This window comes from Alternaria ethzedia, assembly GCF_023757985.1.
Source record: "Alternaria ethzedia strain BMP 0044 chromosome Unknown scaffold_19, whole genome shotgun sequence".
NCBI classification, from domain to species: Eukaryota; Fungi; Ascomycota; class Dothideomycetes; order Pleosporales; family Pleosporaceae; genus Alternaria; species Alternaria ethzedia.
Window position 1 is genome coordinate 19558 of NW_026056212.1, and position 20938 is coordinate 40495.

At 54.6% G+C, this 20938-nt stretch overlaps 7 protein-coding genes across 7 annotated transcripts; 4 read left to right on the plus strand and 3 right to left on the minus strand.

Moving 5' to 3' along the window:
- Nucleotides 1–328: 328 nt before the first annotated feature.
- On the minus strand, nt 329–2711 carry J4E87_007110 (uncharacterized protein; the record flags this gene model as incomplete). The annotated part of the gene is made up of 3 exons (XM_049378707.1): nt 329–1872; nt 1922–2397; nt 2449–2711. 3 exons carry the CDS (start codon nt 2709–2711, stop codon nt 329–331), a joined length of 2283 nt encoding a protein of 760 aa, XP_049231369.1.
- A 1345-nt stretch (nt 2712–4056) lies between these two features.
- On the plus strand, nt 4057–5301 carry J4E87_007111 (uncharacterized protein; the record flags this gene model as incomplete). Its single annotated transcript, XM_049378708.1, has 3 exons — nt 4057–4174; nt 4227–4423; nt 4516–5301. The coding sequence occupies 3 exons, from the start codon at nt 4057–4059 to the stop codon at nt 5299–5301; spliced, it is 1101 nt and encodes a 366-aa protein (XP_049231370.1).
- A 256-nt stretch (nt 5302–5557) lies between these two features.
- On the plus strand, nt 5558–8314 carry J4E87_007112 (uncharacterized protein; the record flags this gene model as incomplete). Its single annotated transcript, XM_049378709.1, has 3 exons — nt 5558–5712; nt 5765–6675; nt 6726–8314. The coding sequence occupies 3 exons, from the start codon at nt 5558–5560 to the stop codon at nt 8312–8314; spliced, it is 2655 nt and encodes an 884-aa protein (XP_049231371.1).
- Nucleotides 8315–9111: 797 nt separating this feature from the next.
- On the plus strand, nt 9112–10853 carry J4E87_007113 (uncharacterized protein; the record flags this gene model as incomplete). Its single annotated transcript, XM_049378710.1, has 2 exons — nt 9112–10551; nt 10716–10853. The coding sequence occupies 2 exons, from the start codon at nt 9112–9114 to the stop codon at nt 10851–10853; spliced, it is 1578 nt and encodes a 525-aa protein (XP_049231372.1).
- A 1574-nt stretch (nt 10854–12427) lies between these two features.
- Nucleotides 12428–12984, plus strand: J4E87_007114 (uncharacterized protein; the record flags this gene model as incomplete). Its single annotated transcript, XM_049378711.1, has 2 exons — nt 12428–12459; nt 12552–12984. 2 exons carry the CDS (start codon nt 12428–12430, stop codon nt 12982–12984), a joined length of 465 nt encoding a protein of 154 aa, XP_049231373.1.
- A 410-nt stretch (nt 12985–13394) lies between these two features.
- J4E87_007115 (uncharacterized protein) lies at nt 13395–15284 on the minus strand (the record flags this gene model as incomplete). The annotated part of the gene is made up of 4 exons (XM_049378712.1): nt 13395–13457; nt 13513–14234; nt 14285–14340; nt 14548–15284. 4 exons carry the CDS (start codon nt 15282–15284, stop codon nt 13395–13397), a joined length of 1578 nt encoding a protein of 525 aa, XP_049231374.1.
- Nucleotides 15285–15951: 667 nt separating this feature from the next.
- On the minus strand, nt 15952–18899 carry J4E87_007116 (uncharacterized protein; the record flags this gene model as incomplete). Its single annotated transcript, XM_049378713.1, has 8 exons — nt 15952–16844; nt 16892–17059; nt 17108–17926; nt 17977–18303; nt 18354–18400; nt 18452–18533; nt 18583–18682; nt 18783–18899. 8 exons carry the CDS (start codon nt 18897–18899, stop codon nt 15952–15954), a joined length of 2553 nt encoding a protein of 850 aa, XP_049231375.1.
- Between the last annotated feature and the right edge of the window lie 2039 nt (nt 18900–20938).

Consider the following 20938-nt stretch of genomic DNA (forward strand, 5'->3'; position numbering starts at 1 on the left):
CAGTGAGACCACAACCCAGAACCAATGTCAAGACGGCAAAATCACGCCCAATTAGCACGTAAATCCATTCTTGATGTAAATGTGCATTGTATCATAGTCTTATTCCTTCTGTGTGTTGGGACACAGCGGTACTACCTAGGTATCTCATATCTCATGGCAAAGGTTTCTTCATGTAAAAACAATGACAAGACTCAAGTCTAGTGAAGAAAACGTCAGCGAGTGTAACACAACCCAACCACCATGCTACCCACTCAGGAAAAGTAGAAGGTAGGTTACACGCGCGGAAACAGGGGAACGAAAACGCGACCGTGACTGCATGTGATTCTTCTCACAGACGCGGCCTGTTTGCTCCACTCGATTGTGCACTCACCGACTTGTTCTTGACATCGTATCGGTCGTTGTTCATAATCTTCTCCCATCCGGCAACAAACTCCTTGACAAACTTGTCCGCGTTATCGGGTGAGGCGTATGTCTCGGCGACGGCGCGGAGCTCGGGATGCGCACCGAAGACAAGGTCGTGGCGAGTGGCGGTCCACTTCTTCTGGCCGGACTTGCGGTCAACGCCCTCGTACAGCTCCTTGCTTGCATCAGTTGCCTTCCACTCGGTGTTGTTGTCGAGGAGGTTGACGAAGAAGTCGTTGGTGAGTTGGCCAGGACGCTTGGTGAAGACGCCGTGGGATGAGCCGTCCCAGTTGGCGTTCAGCGCGCGCATACCACCGGTGAGGACAACCATCTCAGGGGCAGTAAGGCGGAGAAGATGAGCCTTGTCGACGTCGAGTTGTTCGGTGCGGACACGCTCGGTACCCTTGCCAAAGTTACGGAAACCGTCAGTGACGGGCTCAAGGTGCTCGAAAGACTGAACGTCAGTCTGCTCCTGCGAAGCGTCGGTGCGGCCGGGGGTGAAGGGAACGGATACACCGGCAGCCTTCTCGACGGCAGCGGTACCAGCCAAGACGATCAAGTCAGCCAGAGAAACCTTCTTGCTGCCACCGTTGAACTTGGATTGTATGCCTTCGAGGGCCTTGAGAACCTCGGCAAGCTCCTTGGGGTTGTTGACCTCCCAATCCTTCTGGGGAGCAAGGCGGATACGGGCACCGTTGGCACCTCCACGCTTGTCGCTGCCACGGAAAGAAGCTGCTGAAGCCCAAGCAGTGCGGATGAGCTTAGCAGGCTCAATGCCAGCGTCAAGGATTTGCTTCTTCAGCGTTGAGATTTCGGACTCGCCGATGATCTCGCCCTCTGGCTGGGGAACGGGGTCCTCCCAGATGAGCACCTCTTTAGGAATCTCCGGGCCCAACCACCTGGAGCGGGGACCCATGTCACGGTGGAGGAGCTTGAACCAGGCGCGAACAAAGGCGTCGTGTAGCTCCTCGGGATGGTCCAGCCAGCGACGCGTGATCTTCTCGTAGGCAGGGTCCATGCGCATGGACAAATCGGTAGTCAACATCCTCGGCTTGTGCTTCTTGCCTTGGTCGTAGGCGTCGGGAATGATCTTGTCCTCGGTCTTAGCGACCCACTGGTTCGCGCCAGCAGGGCTCTTCTCCAGCTCCCACTCGTACTTGTAGAGGTACTCGAGGTACTTGTTGCTCCACTTGGTGGGTGTGCCGGTCCAGGTAACCTCCAGACCACTCGTGATGGTGTCGGGACCGTTACCGCGGCCGTGCTTATTCATCCATCCAAATCCTTGTGTCGAAAGATCCTCAGAGTTCGGGTCTGGGCCGGTGTTCTCGGTGGGAGCAGCACCGTGTGTCTTTCCGAAGGAGTGGCCTCCGATGATGAGGGCGGCGGTCTCCTCGTCGTTCATGGCCATGCGGCCGAAAGTCGTGCGGATGTCGTGAGCGGCGGCAACGGGGTCGGGAACACCCTCGGGACCTGAGCGCGTTAGGTTGGAAGGAGCAGAATGCCGGCTGGGTGTGCTTACCTTCTGGGTTCACGTAGATGAGACCCATGTGTGCGGCGGCCAAAGGCTTCTCGAGATCCCTCGATGTGTGGGTCTCGTCCTTGTCGACCTTGTGCTGGTCGCCGTCCATGATGCCCTGGCCCTTGACACCCTTGGCACCATCAGCGTAGCGGACGTCGCTGCCGAGCCACTCGGTCTCGCCACCCCAGTAGACGGACTCGTCCGACTGGAACGTGTCGGCGCGGCCACCGGCGAAACCAAAGGTTGGGCAGCCCATGGACTCGAGCGCGACGTTGCCAGTCAGCAGCATCAAGTCGGCCCAGGAGATCCTGTTGCCGTACTTCTGCTTGATGGGCCAGAGCAGGCGGCGGGCCTTGTCGAGGGAGACGTTGTCGGGCCATGCGTTGAGGGGAGCAAAGCGCTGCTGTCCCTCACCGCCGCCACCACGGCCGTCGGTGACGCGGTAGGTACCAGCCGAGTGCCATGCCATACGGATGCTACGGGCATGTTAGAGGAAGTAGCTAGGGCCAATTGGGGGGTGCACGTACAAAAGACCGCCATAGTGGCCAAAGTCGGCGGGCCACCAGTCCTGCGAGTCGGTCATGAGGGCATTGAGGTCCTTCTTGAGCGCATCGTAGTCGAGCTTCTTAAACTCGTCGGCGTAGTTGAAGTCGGCGCCGAGAGGGTTCTGTCTGGGGTCGTGCTGGCGGAGGATGTTGGTCCTGAGCTCGTTGGGCCACCAGTCTGCGTTCCGGGTGCCGGCGCCAGCGACGTTGGGCGTCTTCTTGACGGGACACTCGCTTTGGGACATGATGGGGTGTGGTGTCGTGTGTGGTGGAAGAGACTGCTTGAGGGAAACAAACTGCGCTCGCCGCTGCCGGGTTGCTCTGGGTGTATAAGTAGCGGGGCATTCATAAGCACGACCAATCTGGCCAGCACCTTCCTGGCTTGCCCCCCGCATCTGTTAGCTCCATCCTGCCTAGCATCACGAGAAGCTCCGCCCCACTATCGTGACTTCACCCAAGCACGCAGCCGCACTTCTCGGTGCTGCTCGTCGCACCACGTCTCATTGGTGCTCCTCGGCGCGCTCCATCAGACGCTCTCGTCAAAGGCCAGCATCTCTGTCGCCGCCACGCGCAATGGCATGACGACCTCGATCGGCATGTGGGCCCTCTAGACCCCGCTTTCGGAACCGCTACCATGACGGTAATACTCGCCTTGTCATTCGTGGACGCGAAGTCACGACGAGAAGAAGCTATGGCGGAAATCGGCGGCTTGGTGCGCTGGACGAGGCCAGACACCGACCTTGAGTAAGCCGTCGAGCAGCAACCGCATCACCGACGAGGCCATCTGATGCCACGCCATACTAGATCGCGTAATGCATGGAATCTGCTAGACGCGCCAACTCGTCTGATCGACCGGGTATGCTATCATCCATGGGCCTGACAGCAAATAGAACTATGTGGAATTCTAATCTGCTAACGACCTTCGATCCCGAAACATCGTCTAGCAGCACATGGTTTGATGCGTCCATCTCTTGCCACTTGAGAACGTCGGATTTGCAACTCCTCGTATCATTGGCGTGGAAAAGGCTGCATCGTGACAATACATATTGACTTGCGTGTCAAACAACTCAGTGGTTGCAAGCTTGCCCGAAGTCGAGTCTGAAGTCGATGTACATGGGTCTCACGCCACCTTAACTTGCCTGACAACCCCACGTACATCACCCCGCACCACACGCGCCTCATGTATGGGGAAGGCCAAGCGCCTACACGTACACGGCTCCGACAACCGCCCACTTCGCTCCTTCAACGCGGAAACCCCCGCCTTCCCTCATGTGAGGGACGATTCGAGCCTACTGAGTCGCGTTGATGATGATCCATATTTTACTGGACAGATGGGCATAGGTTCAAGACCGAGGTTGTCTAGCTAGCATTCCATTGGCTTGTGCGGAATCGCAAGGTGAATTGCTACTCCGTCATTGGAGAAGCTTGCGGCGCGGACAGTCTGTGCGATTTCATGAAATGAGGGGTAGGATGATGTTGAGGGGTTCATGTATAGACCATTCTCTAGTCGTTGGGCTGTCACCGTTTTGATCTGTTCACCTTCATACTAATAGACTTTGTACCAACCTCCTCAACCACCAATCTCTCAACATGACAGAAGAAAAAATCCAAACCTTTGACATACCGAAAACATGCAAAGCTGGCGTCGTGGTCAACGAGGGTCCAGATTTCCACGTTGAGGTGCAGGATGTTCCAGTCCCAGAATGTGGTATGTGTCGAGCACTGTTCAGAGAATCGACGGGTGTTGACAACGCTCCCAGGGCCGACGGACGTGCTCATCAAGCTCAATGCGACCGGTATCTGCCACAGCGATCTTCACTTCATGCTCAACGACTGGGCTCTCCCCAAGATGTCAGATTTAGGAGTCCGATGCGCGGGCCACGAAGGCAGCGGTGTCATCGTCAAAGTCGGAGACCAGGTCAAGAACTTGAAGCCGGGAATGCGAGCTGGATATAAGGTGAGCAGGCCGAACATCATGCCCCCATGCATCGAGGAGGAAGTGATGCGAAGGGAGAGCCTTTCCAGAAGAACATACGCTGACGTTTCCAGCCAATCCAAGACACTTGCGGCACATGCGAGCTTTGTCGCAACGGCAACGAATGCTACTGTGCAAAGGCAGTCTTGACTGGACTGATGATCGACGGCTCATACAAGCAGTACATCGTTTCGCCCGAACGTTACACAACCCTCGTCCCAGACGGTGTAAACGACTACATAGCTGGACCTATCATGTGCTCTGCTTCGACAATCTACACATCAATCAAGGAGTCACAGCTGCGGCCCGGAGACTGGGCCGTGTTCCCTGGTGCAGGCGGTGGCGTCGGTCTACAAGGCGTGCAGCTCGCGAAAGCTATGGGTCTGCGCGCCATAGCCATTGATACTGGCGATGATAAGCAAAAGCTCTGTATGGAAACTGGAGGCGCAGAGCACTTTATCGATTTCAAGAAGACCGACAACGTAGGCGAGGAAGTGGTCAGGTTGTGTGACGGCATCGGTGCCCATGGCGTCTTCGTCACCGCCGTGCAGACCTACCCGTCCTCGATATCCTATCTGGGCAACCGTGTAGGCGGAAAGGTCATGTGCATTGGGTTGCCGCCGGCTGGTACTCAGCACATCGACGTGGACCCGAACCAGATGTGCTTCAGGAAACAGAGTGTACAGGGTACGCTCGTGAGCAGCATGGCGGACGTCGACAAGACGCTCGATTTTGCGAAGCGAGGACTGTTGAAGCCCATCTACACTGTGTATCCGCTGAGCAAGTTCAACGAAGCGGTGCAGAAGCTGAAGCGGGGAGAGATTGCTGGCCGGGCAGTTGTCGATTTCAACCAGGAGTAGAGGGGATGCAAAGTTCACCTGTAAATGAAATGATACACGTAAATTTGTTGCATTTCTACGACGACATGATGTGGAGAACGTGGCCGGGTGGTGATGCCTGGGCTCGTTTGGCATGTGATTGAATGGCCTTGGCATGTGTGCGATCAAGCGCCAGCCACGCCTCACCAAATACCGCAATGGGACGACATCCCTCCACTGCACGTCATGGTTGCTTGAGCAATGCGCCCCAGCCTACACAAGAGCATATGTCGAGGGCATGTCCAGCTCGTCGTCAATTCCGTCGTCCCATGGACAGGCTGAAGCATCGTCGAGGCGCACATTCAACGGGAAGCAGCCGGTCGTGGAGGACGACGACAGCGATGAAGAGGCGCTGCTGGCGGACGATCCACTAGAACGCGACCTACCTGAGCAGTATGCGCACACAGCGCCCTTGGTATACCTCCATACTAACGCGCATCTCCAGGCTGTCTTTCAAGCGCAGGCCCAAGCCGCCTGCATCCTCCTTCGGCTTCTCGCGATACCTCGCCTCACCTCTCGGATCAGCTAGCAACCGCGCTTCGCCCCAGCCACCATCGCACCGCCCGAACGGCTCCACCGAGCTTATACTCAACTATCTCGACACGCCTGGCAACGCAGGCGAACACCTCCAAGACACCAAAGATGCAAACGGCCTGGACTGGTATGTCGAAGGGCCCGGGCGACGAGTCGGCTACGACGACCTTACCGCAATCGACTGGATCTTCGAATACGCCAAAGAACGACAGAGGCTGCGCTATCTCTACACCGGCGCCAGCGGCGTACTTGGCCACCTCAAGCAGTTGGCAGACGCAAGCCAGGTCTGGATCATCCTGGTCGCTGCTGGTATACTGAGCGGCGGCATCGCAGCCTTCATCGATGTGGCTAGTGACTGGCTTGCGGACCTCAAGACGGGATACTGCCACAATGTTGATGGAGACGGTCGCTTCTACCTGAACAAGAGCTTCTGTTGTTGGGGGATCGAGGAAGAGCAGGCCTGTCATGACTGGAACTCCTGGGGCGCTGCTATGGGTATTCGGAGTGTGGGAGGGCGGTATGTTGTCGAGTACGTCTTCTTCGTGCTCTTCTCCGTGCTCTTTGCAGCATGCGCCAGTCTTCTGGTGCGCGAGTTCTCGCCGTACGCGAAGCATAGTGGCATACCCGAGATCAAGACGGTCCTGGGCGGCTTCGTTATCCGACACTTTCTGGGCGGATGGACACTTGTCACAAAAACGGTTGGCTTGTGCTTCGCAGTCGCGTCAGGCTTGTGGCTAGGCAAGGAGGGTCCGCTGGTACACGTCGCATGCTGCTCTGCGAACCTTTTCATGAAACTCTTTGGTAATGTGAACGGCAATGAAGGTCAGCGTGGTTCCCCATTCTCTGGTCTCCAAGTACTGACAGGAGAATAGCACGGAAACGAGAAGTGTTCTCCGCAGCGGCTGCAGCGGGTATCTCGGTCGCTTTCGGTGCGCCCATTGGTGGCGTGTTATTCAGTCTTGAGCAACTCTCATATTACTTTCCGGATAAAACTATGTGGAGCAGCTTTGTCTGCGCCATGGTCGCTGCTGTCACCCTGCAGGCTTGCAATCCATTCCACACCGGAAAACTCGTGTTGTACCAAGTCACGTATCATAGCGGATGGCATGACTTCGAGTTGGTCCCTTTCGCATTCCTTGGAATCTTGGGCGGGCTCTTTGGGGGCTTCTTCATCAAGCTCAACATGGGCGTTGCTGAGTGGCGCAAGAACCGACAGTATCTCAAAGGTCCCGTGACAGAGGTTGTCATCGTATCTTTCGTCACAGCACTCATCAACTTCCCCATCAAATTCATGCGCGCTCAAGCGTCCGAACTCGTACACATCTTATTTGCCGAATGCGCCGACCTCGCCGAGGATACGCTGGGCCTATGTAAATCTGGCAAAGCAAACACAGGAGTTATTGCACTCTTACTCATCTCCTCAGGACTGGGCATAATACTTTCGGGCTTCACTTTCGGCCTGCAGATACCTGCTGGAATTATCCTCCCTTCTATGGCCATCGGAGGACTCTTTGGCCGTGCTGTGGGACTTTCTGTCGAAGTTGTTCAGGCGGCCTGGCCAACGCTTTTCGTTTTCAAATCGTGCGAACCAGACGTACCCTGTGTAACCCCAGGCACGTACGCTATCGTCGGTGCCGCATCCGCACTTGCCGGAACGACACGTATGACAGTTTCAATTGTAGTCATCATGTTCGAACTTACCGGAGCGCTCACCTATGTCCTGCCTATCATGATTGCGGTCATGATAAGTAAATGGATTGGCGACGCAATCTCCCCACGTGGTATCTATGAGTCCTGGATACACTTCAAAGGCTATCCTTTTCTTGACAACCGCGAAGACAACGGTTCCAGCATCCCAGATGTTGGCGCAGGTTATGTAATGACGCGCATCGAAGACTTGACTGCGATTACTGCGACTGGCCATACTATCGGATCGCTGCGCCAGCTTCTATCTCAACACAGATTTCGTGGCTTTCCTATCATAGACAATAGCCGCGATGCACTTCTCCTCGGTTACATCTCCAGGACCGAATTGCAGTACGCACTCCAACTTGCCTTGACGCCTGCCCGGACCTTGGCCGCCGAAACAGAAGCGTACTTTTCTCACCAACCGCTCTCTGATCCTGCAACATCACTGGACCTTCGGCCTTGGATGGATCAAACACCCATCACACTCAACGCTAGAGCCAGCTTTCAGCTTACAGTGTCCATGTTCCAAAAGCTTGGGCTACGCTATGTTTTGTTTACGGACCGAGGTATGCTGAAAGGCTTGCTTACCAAAAAAGACGTGTGGTACGTAATGAACGGTGTTGATGAAGAGCGCGAAGAAGGTGGTGCAGGGGTGGGGGGGAGAGGAGGTCTTAGGCAGGAGAGTGATGACGACGAAGAGAGCGAAGAAAGAGGGTTACTCGGTACGCCAGAAGAGGAACACGACGACTTCATTGGCGCGCACGATAGATAGCTGAGTGTAGAAGCTGTAGCACCATGTTCCACACGCGCACATGGACGGTGTAGTTCCTGTCAGAACAAAGTCTAAACTCTAATTGTGTGACGAGTTGCGGGTGATGCAACGGGACTCCAAAGCCCCGGCGAATGGCAAGGATGGCGTCCTATCGCTGTGGTGGCAAGTTAGCCGTTGATCGAGGGTGTGGGGATGGATGTGCGCTGGAACATCAGAAATAGCAATCCCGTCTTCTGTTCCTGCAGACCGCTACAGGGTCGCAATTTCGGCTTTCGCGACGTTTACAGATGGTCACGAGGTCTACATGCACCGACAGCGAAGGGCTACATGTCCACCGCTCCAATACGCGCCAAGATCCTACGCAGCCAATCGCACCTGCTTGTCATCTAGCGTTGTGTATCCAGCCAGTGATGGGCCTAGCGCGGTGGCTATACCGCGGCTTCCTTGCGCCTGCATCGACCCGCCCTTAACAGCCGGCCGCGCCCATTCTGACTTCAGAGCCTTTCACTCCTTCGGCCTTTGACGTGTCCCCTCGTTTGTCAGACGTCTTTGAGCTCCCCAACAAAAGCAACACAATCTGGAATCGAGCTTCAAAGATCTACGCCCGTCATGCAACCCTCATTAGCGTAACGCAGGAGCACGCAGCGGCTATGACTGAAACTTGGCATACGTCGCGGACAGGACATCGACGACGATTACCGCGTTGAACAGATCCCACGACTTCCCCGCCATTACGACACTGCCTATACTTTTTCTTTCACTTTCTTGCAGAGCCGTATACAGACTAGGGCGACGACATGGCGGCGACCGAAGTCGAGAGGAAGAGCAGGAAGAAGTCCTCGCACTCTTCGTCCAAGACTGCGAAGCCGCGCTCCTCTTCTAGGAAACCACGCGTTTCGGCTTCAGTGGCAGACATGTACTTGCAAGATTACGCGCCTCCGGTCCAGGCGACCTCTCCTCAGCGTGCAGCAGCAACGAGGCCTCCCCCGACCCTCTATGGCTATGCCGCGAGTCCGCCTCAGCACTCCATTTATCGCCAGATGCCTGGGTCCTTTCCAGAAGACAGTTACCGATATGGCTCTCCGCCACCGCAGCCTGTTCAGCCATACGCTAGTCAATCAACGATCCGCTTTGCTTCTCCGCCACCCCAAGAACCCCGCGGTCAAGGCCCTTTCGAACAACAATGGAATAGTCTCGACCGAATGGCCGCCAAATCCTACCTGAATCTTCGCGATACGGCTGGAAAGAGTGTCACGAAACTGACGACCAACTGCATTGAGCGGCCCACCGCAGCTGTCGCTACAAAGAGCATGCAAACGTTGTGTCGCGGAGCTGCGCTATACGATATGATTAGTTCGAAGTTCGACGCAGTCATCACCAGCATTGATGACGATCACTTCAGCGGCAAAGAACAAGACCTCATGATGGAGTTCAGCGAGCAGCAGCAAGAAGAGGCTCAGAGAACGAGCCCTCCTCTTGGTGAACCAAGACGCCGACGCCAACACGAAGTGCAATCCCACTCTAGTAGCGATAAAGGGTCGAATCATTTCTCCAAAGTGTGGCTATACTCCAACTCCCGATTACCACCACATCTGCCGCCTTTCAAGGTATATCTACCAACGTATCCTCTACTTTGCTTGGCCGCAACCTACTCGGAGAAGGCGTACACGCCGCCAGGCACGAAGAAGAATCCTGAAATGGAGACTTTCATTCCTGCTGATTGGCGTAGCGGCACAAAAGCCATGGTACTCAAGTCCATCCCTGTGGAAGAACTGAATACTATCGTCTTCGCTATTCGCGGAAGCCAGACCTTTATGGACTGGGCTGTCAACTACAACTCGGCACCCCACAGCCCGGAGAAGTTTCTTGACGACCCGTCAAACCTGTGCCACGCTGGCTTTCTCTACGTGGCCAAGAAGATGATCAAGCCCGTGGCAGAACGGTTGAAGGTCTTGCTCCAAGAAAACCCCGCGCGTTCAAACTGCAGTCTACTCATCACCGGACACTCCGCGGGCGGAGCAGTCGCGGCACTGCTTTACGGACACATGATGAGCACAAAGATCGATTCTGAGCTTAATTACCTGACCAGCTTCTTCAAGCGCGTACACTGTGTCACGTTCGGTGCGCCACCAGTCAGTCTGCATCCTTTGAAGAAGCCTGATGACAAGCGACATCGTAAAAGTCTCTTCTATGCCTTCATCAACGAAGGCGACCCGATACCGCGAGCGGACAAGAGCGTGCTGAAAAGCTTGCTGAAACTCTATGCCAGTCCAGCACCTGTCGCGGCTTCTAACCTTGCTTCGACCGTTGCATCGATGTCTAAACCCAGCCTTCTAGACCCTTCGCGGTCTTCCCCACCGAAACCAAAATCGAAGTATGGTTTTGCCCCGCGCCTTAGCAGGCCCTCCAAATCTTCACTACAAACGAACACTACAAACTCGACTTCTTCTTCCTTGCCTGCATGGCCAATACCGCAGTGTACATTGTCACCTGCGGGGCGATTGGTAGTGTTGAGACAACGAGTCGGAAGCAGAAGTGAGGAAGATATCGAGGCAGTAACGGTGGACGACGAGATGTTGAGGAAGGTTGTATACGGTGATTTGCTGAAACACCAGATGACCGTCTACAAAAGAAGGATTGATAGCGTGGCTGTTAGGGCTGTCACCGCGAATGGGTGCTGAGTGGCTGAAATGGCTGTACACGAAATTGATGACCGCACACAGAAATGAATGAGCGATGAATCTATATACCCAGTTTCTTGATCTGCTGTCCTTATACTGCCTGTTTTCACGTCTTCCAAGCACATGCGCCCCAGATTTGGAGTCATGCTATTGTGAATTTCCCAGGCCCAAGAGAGAAGATGTTTGGGGATAAGCAGACGGGTTCATTTGCATGATGATTGGTACAGTCTTTATACACCAAAACTTTGGTTCACACAAGTCTCATCTACAGGGTTGCATGACGACCACTGGACTGTACACGACGATCAAGACGGACGCTAGAGTGCATGTTGATGATTCGAAATACACCAGCCCGTTCGCGTCTCGATGGCCTCTGCACGACATACAGAGGGCAATTCGGTATTTGAAAACTTTCTTTAGGCTCAGTGAGAGATCTCCGCCTACGGCTCGGCATTATAGACTAGCCGAACGCCAAACATATATACATAAGATACCTTGCTTCTTCATTATGTGTGTCAATGTGTGTAGTTCAGCGCTCAATTATCCAACATGGTGTTATATATACATATCCCGTCAAGCAAAGATCTAAACGTTCTGGCGACGTGCATACACTGGGTTGCGGAGGAGAATGCGTGGGCAACATAATCTACCACCATGATTTGACGGAGCAAGCCCAGACTAGGTACTAGCAAGCCAGGTATCCCTTCCGCGATCTCCCTTTGACGATTGCAATCAATGTAAAGTCGCCATTCCGGGGCGGGATGACGGAAGGGAGCACTTTGTAGTTTAGTAATCTCCACCCCACGACATATATCCGCCAGCTCCCCAGTGTATCAATCAATGGTATTCTACCAATGTCAAGTTCTCTACACGCCCAATTTCTGACGTCCACAAGTCCTCGTATACCCACATGCGGCCGGTGGGCAACAACTCATGCGCATGGCGAGGATCAGTTGACGAGGTCAGGCGTGCTGATGAACTACACATGCTCACCCGCCAAATCAGCCTTCACCTTCTACCTCACCCAGGCAGCGCATCCGTGCATGTTCGTCCATGGCTGATCACATCCTTCTTCCCGCTCTCTAACCACGACTGTACCCTCGACAAAATATCCGCGGTACGACTCAGCAATGCAGGCAGCCATGTTGTCGCATACTGGTAGCACCTGCGGGACGCCGTCGGCGAGAAATTGCGCCGATTGCGGATTACCTTCCGCTGAAACTCGTCCGCGTCGCAAACAACTGGAGACACATTGCGTCTGCCCAAGTCAAGAGAACACAGTATCACGCTAGACAACATACAGGAAGACGTCAACAAAAGTATAAAACATAGGCGGACGGCGCTTCTACGGAATATCTTCCACGCATCTCGCAACTGAAGACGACACAACAACACGACTTCCCTCGGCTCGATTACTACATCAACAATCAAAATGGCGATTATCCAGATTCCCAGCGAGTACGGGTACGTTCAAATGCAACGGCAGAAACCTCAATGCATTCCCTTCCACGACCCCTCACCAAAGCCCACCCACAAACTAATTCACACACACACAGTCTCGTCCTCGCCGCCTGCGTCTCCACCTTCTTCGTCGGCGCCTGGCACGGCGGCCGCGTCGGCGGCTTCCGCAAAGCAGCCAAGATCCCCTACCCCTACGAATACGCCTCGTACGAACAAGTGCAAACCGCGTCGCCGCAATCCAAAGCCGCAATGCTGGCCTTCAACTCGGCGCAGCGCGCGCACCAGAACTTCAACGAGAACCACGTCACCGCCCTCGGCGCCATGCTCATCAGCGGACTGAGATATCCTGTTGCGGCGGCGGTATTGGGCGCGGTGTGGAGTGTGAATCGCGTGGTTTACGCGGTGGGTTACACCAGGAGTGGCGAGGATGGTGGCAAGGGGAGGTACTATGGCGCGCTGTGGATGATTGCGCACTATGCCATGGTGCTTATGAGCGGCAAGGCGGCTTACGATCTTGTCATGGCTTGAGTGGGCTGGGTATGTGGGTACACGCAGGTTGCATGGAAGACGGGGCAGAACGCTGGATTGGAGATGTACTGGAATGTACTTGAGGATGTTGGAAAACATGTCTTGGTACTTCACGGACAGGCGCCATCTGCACCTCGTCAGATGTTGACTTGGTGTGATCTGCGATGAGAATAATCCGCTTAATACGAAGATGGCATGTGTCCCGTTCCTATCTCTACGGCTTCGAACTCTCTTGTATTATGGAAACCTCCGATGTTCCGTATCAATCCACTGCTTCAGGGTCTAGCAGAACACGAGTTAAGCCTGACTTGGTTTCGTATCTACAATGTAAAATTTCATACGTGTATTTCACACACCATGCCGTACTGCAGCAATCGATATACCTCAAAGCTCCTATTTAGAGGTCGACTTTACACCTCCGTCTTTCCAGTGAGCCCTGACTTCTCCAATGCGAGTATAGTACCATGTATATCCTAGACCTGGTTAGCCGCTTTGATAGTTGCATGTCAACTGACGGGAAAAACTCACTGGGAACGCGGCAAGTAAACAGAGAATGTTGCCACAAAGGAAGATGCAGGCAGACACAGCAATCTGAACAAAAATCAGCCTGGCATGCTTCCACAGCTCATCCGCCGGCACACGGGAGTGTAGGACGACCACGGCAATGGGCGCTGCAAGCACCTTCTGCATCGTCCGTCGGCATGTGTCTTGGAGGGTCAGGAAGCCGTTGCTGTGGTTGCTGTTCTGAGATGGGCGGGTCGGCAGTTCTGCGTGCAATTGAAGACCTCGGATCAAGCAAAACAGACCAAGGGCAACCGGAACGTTCAGGACATTGTGATAGCGTGTTGCAGCCGGACACTCGAGTCCCCTCTGCGCTAAACGGTCGCATTGCTTGCGAAGACGGCGGTCGGTGGCGAAAGTAGATGCTATGAGGCGCGCAATCTGGACAACGAGGAGAGTGAGAACTGCCTGTACGCCGAGAAAGAGGATAGCATGCAGGACTGCCTTGGCATACACAATTGAGCGGGGACCACGGTTGGTGCGTGCCAACAAGGATACTGGTCCTGAATTCGGCGGTGAGATCCCGACGGTGTCGTCGACGAGAACGTAGCTATGCGTCTGACGGGTGCGACGGGATAGCCAGATGCGGGCGATCTCAAAAGCGATGGAAAAGATGGCGACGAGGAGCAGAGTAACGAGTGCGATGTTGGCTGTCGTCGAGAGATTCATGGCTAGGTAGAGAGGGAGATCTGGGGTTCAGAGTCAGTGGGTGTTGTGCTTGTCGCTTTGGATAACGTACTTCCCCGCCATAGCTCTTGCCATACGGACTGCATGGGTGGATCTTGCTTTGACATGCTGGTTGCGGGTAGAGTTTGATCCGAGGAACAGGAGAGATTGATGGGTGGAAGGGCTTAAGGCGAACAATCGATTGCTATGACGTGGCAGGGTGGAGGTGAGAGCGCCTCCTCCGTCGCGCCTTCCTCACGTTGGGCACGACCATCAAATGTGAATCATTCCGTTGAATCATATTTGTTTGCTGCTCTTTCACTCTAATTGACTCACTCCCGCTCGTACATGCAGAACTCGAATTCGACACCCTGCTCCTCAATCCCACCCTCTTGGATCTCCTCTCCAGTGAATGTCTGCACTTCCTCTCTGCTCGCGTTCCTCCAAATTGTCGTCTCTCCCAGATTGACAGGGAAAAATGTGTCGCACTCGAATTCCTTCTTTATCTTCGTGAGGAGAACTCGTTTTGTCTGCGGAAGTTGAAGCGCCGTTTCGTATATAGTTGCTCCGCCAATAACAAAAATCTTATCTAGCTCTATCGCTGAGCCTTGGAGTTTGCTGTCATCCTGCTTCTCGAGCTGTGCTATCGCATCCAACACACTGGAGCAGACCATTGGTCCTTCGACCTCCGTATTCTTGTCTAATTTACTTTTGAACTCTTCTGGCTTCGACGTAACGACGATGTTTAGGCGATCTTTCAGAGGTCGAAACTTGGGGGGTATGCTCTCCCACGTCTTGCGACCCATGAGCACAGCGTTTACTTTCTTGATGCTCGCCGTGGACGCTGAAGGCGATGTACGCTTCGTGACTCGCGCAAAGAATCCCATCTCTTTTTTCAGCTGCGGCCATGGCAAGCCTCCACCGTTTCCAATTCCGAGACTCGGTGTGACTGCAAGAATGAGAGTCAGAGTTGGTGGTTTAGGTGGCATTTCGGAGACGTTGATGTTGTGCGTAGCTGAGTTTTCCATCGATGTCGTGTTGTTCGGCTTGGTAGAAGATCGTTGGTCCGGCATCGCACGACGTGTCTGGGTATTGGAAAAGCTTCGGGCACTGAGAGCTTGATTGTGAAGCCGAAATGCAAGCTGTATGAAGGTTAGACGTGGGATGTTGCATTAGTTGCACGCGGGCTTGCGAGCGGCGCTAGCGGAAACAACAGAACGTGATTCAGCCGCAGAGGTACGGACGTTTGCATGTGTCACGCCATGCTATTTTATGCTTGGGATTTTCACAACAATGCGCAAACGTGTCACATCTCTTCACGTTCAGCACGGATGATTGATGACTTGCATACGAGTTGACATTCCCGCACGAAAACGAGTTATAATACACAGGCCGGATACCTTCGATCATGCACAAGAAAATCCAACACCTGAACGCACGCTGACAATACGACACGCTGCGCTGCATCATTCCATCGTGGCCGTTCCAAACCCCCACGCCGGAATGGTCAAGACATTGAACGCCTAATAATTACACCTTCGCAATGCCGCTACCAGATCGGAACCATTTGCATGAAGAAGCAAAACCTCGTACAACCCCTTTCATGCAACGTCGTTCTTGTTTATCGAGTTTCCAATGGGTATCTTTTGGGTTATTTTAAGGCTTGCTGTAGAGCAAAAATCCAGACTTCCTCCACATACTCGAATACTGGTTACTCTATCGCGGAGGAGGCATGCCATACTATCCGCTTTCGCCACCTTCACCACTGCTCTTGAGTGGTATCGATAACGATATCTTCTTTGGCGTGCCACCATCTTTGCCGGAGTTGACATTAGGCGACTTCCGACGCAAACTCCGCAAACTTCCAGAACTGGCGTTACTAGATGTGGAAGCGCGTCGCTTTGGCCCAGCAGAGGTGGATATGCTTGCGAGGAGTTCGTCCTCTTCGTCCTCCTCTCTACGGCGCTTCTCCGATATCCGTTCTGGTGGCGATCCTGCGGAGGTCGAGTTGGGGGACGTACTTCCTTCTGGCAACTGGGTTGTCGACATTTTGTGAGCGGAGGCGGGCATATCGGTGGCGAGGTCGTCCATATCGGCATCGTCGGCATCATCATCTGGATAGTTGACGAGGGGTCGCACTGGCGATGCGCCATTCATGGCCAACTTTCCGGCCCCAGACAAATGATCATCCTCATCGTCTGATGTGTTGAAATATGCCTCCTCATCTGGGTCTGCATCTTTCAGGCCTTGGCCCCACTTGCCACCATTGACAGCCGCGGCATGTCGTGCAGGTGTGTCGCTATCCACACTCGTAAAGGAATTGTCCATCTCTTGGGTCGTTACCGGCTCATGGTTCTGATCATACTTGAGTATCAGGTTTTGGAACGTATCCACGTACGTAATCTCCTGTAATCTTTCTCTATATGTCTCGACAAGATGCTGAACAATCATCTTGATGTTCTCGCGCCTGATGAATTCAAACAACTCCAAGCACGCCGAGTTGAGGAGATTATCGCGCGGCATGGTCTCGTATAGTATCTTCAAGATCGGTTCAAACAGCTCGTGCTGGATGATCTGGCGGTTGTGCGTCTCATCGTGAAAGCCGAGAACAGTGCGGAAGTACTTGAGAGCGGCTAGAACCCGTTAGTGGAAGCCATCATATCGATGTAGGGGGACTCACTAAGCTTCAGATGCTTCTCTGGGCAACCCATGAGCTGGGCAACCCGCACTGCCAGACCTTCTGATAGAATGAAGTATTTGCTACGGAAAGAATGTTGACGGATGAAGAAGCACAGAACCTCGACTAAATGGGCGTAAAGCGATACTTCTTGCATGGATAAGTCATCCACTGCAGCATGTTAGTTTGAATCACAAGGGGACGAACAATCACACTTACTCGACTCTCGGCCCTCAAGATCCTTGAGAGGCTGGAACAACTTCCTCGCAGACTCGTCATAGAAGTTCTGTATGAAGGAGTCTGTTTGGGGTATAGATGGCAGTTGCCCCCTCATTTTGGCCAGGAAGTCGCTGTTCGTCCGCCCGAGGGCTTCTATGGAAGCTGAGTTGGCATTGGGGTCAAGGAGGATCTTGATCGCATCAGCCATCTGCGCTTTGACCCCAAGGTCTACCTCAATGAGAAGTAACTCGATCAAGGTATCGGTGAGCGGTTTTGACTTTTCCTGAATGGCCTTGAAGATGTAACTTCGCACCATCAAGGCATCATGGTCGATCAGAGACACCAGTATGTCGGTTCCTGCTACGCGAACTGAAGCGTCCTGGTGCTTGAGCGCAAATTGTATCACTTCCAGCAAGCCACTGCTGATGAAGTTCTGATATAGCTGTGCCCTAACGTTGGCTTGCAAGCTCTTCGCAATTGCGCAGCATTGCTGGATGAACAAGACGGCGTCCTTCTTCCTCGACAAGTTCTGCTCTTTGGGGGAGAAAATGCTGAAAAGCTCTTTCAAGAATGGGCCGTTCGCTTGGAGATGCTGGACGATGTCGACCTGGTGAAAGAAGATGAGGGAGTTCAGAACGCTGAAAGTAGGATCGTCGAGGATGCGCGCAAGAACCACGTCTTTGAGGTATTGGAGTCGGTACGTGTAATGTATTTTCCGTTTGATGTTTTCGTCTTCTATCCGTACGACTTCCTTGAACTTGGATTCATCAGCGAGATATTGTCGATGGTTGGCTTTGTGCAGAGGAAAATCCGGGTCGTCTGCGCAATGTCAGCAAGCCATGTGAGAGGTCGCGGGGGCCGAAACTCACATTCCAGAGCCCCAACGACACCCAGAACCACCGGGTCTGTTACGACGTATTCAATAATGGCGGTATCGTTGAGCAAGATAAGCATCTTTACGATGCTGCACAGTCGATGGAGGTCTGACACGCTTTCGAGGTCTTCGGCCATATCCACCAAGGGGATGAGTTTTGGTATATAATCTTGGGCGAGTATGAACTTGGCCAAGGCTTCGCGGCCGCCGGGGGTCGAATTTGCAGCGCGCATGTGGTTCTCGATTTCGTGGAGGTTGCCGAGGTCGGGACTGGGAAGTAGGATGGGACTGATGTGATCGATGTCGTCTGAAAGACCATCGTCTGTGTCAGCATTAGCTTGCTGGAAGCTGGGGACGATTCATGTCACGTACCCTGAGCGAGGGCTTGCAGCCGCGATTGAACTTCATTGACAAAGTCCCTGTTCTGCGTCAGCATACGACGTGGACTCGGAAAGGCACACGCGGCTCACCATATGCTAGCACAGCCCTCGGGCTCCTGGAAGCTGAGGGCCATGTCGGTGCCATTTTGCTCGGTCCATACAATGAGCGTGTCTGCACATGTTTAGCTGCTGCGATGCCATGGGCGCGGACAGGCGCATACCCTGCTGTTTCTGGTAGCCGTCGTCTTTGGAGATGCGCGTCTCGAGGAGTTGTCGCGACTGGTCGTCCTCGGAGAGGACCACGATCCTCGCTTCCTCCTGCTGCGGTCGCACAAGTTAGCCTGGAACGCCTGTTGGGCCAGATACCGCGACAAGTGCGCCAACTGTGAGGGTGGCTCGCGGGTCATGTGGGGGAACGTACGCTGGCGACGACGCCCTTGCAGAAGCCGGTGCCTCTGTCGAACCAGTCGTTGTTCTTGAGTTCGTAGACCTTGACGCGCTTTCGTTCGCTCGCAGGCGGCGGAGCGACGTTTGCCATAACCGGCGGCGGCGTGTCGACACTCTCCGGCTAGGGCGTGTACCCTCCGGAGGCAGGCGGGCGGTCGCGATCGTTTGCGCAATGTGCAGCGGACAATTGGCGGTGGATGGGGCGGAGGTCGGGGGTGGGCGATTGGGGCGGCTGCGTGTTGTGCTGGCGGATGACGATTAGGAGGCGCGGCGGCGCTTGCGGGCTATCGCAGAGCTCGGGAACGCGACAAGAAGGGCGTGGATGGGGCAGGCCCGGCGCGCGCAGCAGTCGATGGTACAACGCGATGGCGCGGTGACGGGGCAGGGTGATGGAGATCAGCCTCGGAACACTTTGTCGCGTCGTGGGTCGCAAAACGAAGGCGGGAGAGCGCACAGGGCCTTGGCCACTAGCTGCTTGGAGCGCAATGCCAGTGCGTGCCTGGGCAGGTAACCACCACGCGGAACCCTGGCGAGCGCGGCGATGTGTGGGCGCGGTCTGCGAGGTGTGTGTTGCGGGGTAGTAATCCGGTATGCAGTCGCCCGACCCGTTGCCAGCCTTGGTGTGAAGGAGTGCAGCTTTCGCCTCGTATGACGGCGCCCGCTGAGATGCGCGCTTGCCCACGCCGGCTTCACTGACGCAATCAGCTTGGCACCCACAGCTCCACCAGACGCCGCACCACCCATCGCAACCTACGCCCATGGCCCTTCACACGCACCTGCCCGACTGGCTCTGTGCCCTCGTCTCCAGGGCTACCTGCCAGAGTACGTAGGCAGATAGGCAGGCAGCTCTGGGGCTATCCATTCGTCACGTGCCGTTGGCGGTGCACTGGGTGGATAAGCGAGGGGATGACTATAGAGGAAGGCACCATGGTCAGACAACCTTCGCTGTCTCCCACTGCGACCGGGCTGTCCATTGCCATTTGGCCTGCGATGCCACGAGGCGGGGGCTCTTCGCCGCGCACGCCACTACCTCACAAGCAAGGCTCGTACGATCCACTCCCGGTAGATGCACAGCGCGTCTACCTGGACTTATCTGGGCTGGCATCCGAGAGTCTCGACTTGCTGTACATACGTCCTTCCATAGCGAAAGTGGTGCACGAGCTGCAGAGCTGACAGCCACAAGTATGCATGCTGCGGGACGCGCTTCTCCATAGCTGGCCGCCCGCCCACCTTCAAACGTCCCCCGGCGCCCATCCCAATGCCACAGTGCGTCGTGGGAGCCCATGGCACTGCGCGAGCCGTCACCGTTGCGAACAGCTCGATGAACCATTACCTAGGCAGACGCCTCGTCATATATCCTACGAGCCTCGACACTACTAACTATAGACACGGCACACGTAGATGCATCGGCAATGGTCTAGCCATAGTCTTCCAGGGTTTGGGGATGATAGCGCGGGAGGCCAATCACCAATGGCACACGTTGCGCCATGTTCCGCGACCATTGCCGCATTCGTTAGTCCGTGGCATACTGAGAGGCCAGGCTCAAGTGCTCCTATACGAAGCTGAGCTGTGTCGGCGGTCGCTAAAGCAACTTGGGATTGTTTATCAACGCCTGCTAGCCTTTTCGAGTTTCACCAGCTGCGCCTCACAGAGGGATCTGCATCTGAAGCGCTAGAAGCAACGGCGCATTGACAGAAACCCAGTTCCCACGCTACGCAAGTGCCTCTCCCGCCCCGACTGTTGGGAAATCATAATTATCCATTATAGATTACGCTACCCCAGAAGCCAAACACCTTCCGCAAACCCCTTCGACCTGGATCCTAACACATTTGCACCCCGTTCATCACCAACTACCAATAATGTCCACGTCCATGAAACACAGGAGCATACCAGCAGCATTCAACCAAAAAGACCCCATTGCTACGATAAAGCCTCCGAGACCCACGTCCGCGCCCTTTACCAATTTTTCCAAGCCTTTGGCACACGAGGATGCGCCTGCTGCGAACCCCAAATTGGTCGCCGCTGAAGAATTGCAGGCTCGGATCAAAGCCGCAAGAAGGAGTAGAACCGCCTCTCAACCGCTGCCCGAAGCAGTACGACGGAAACTCGACCACTCGTCCGACCTCATAC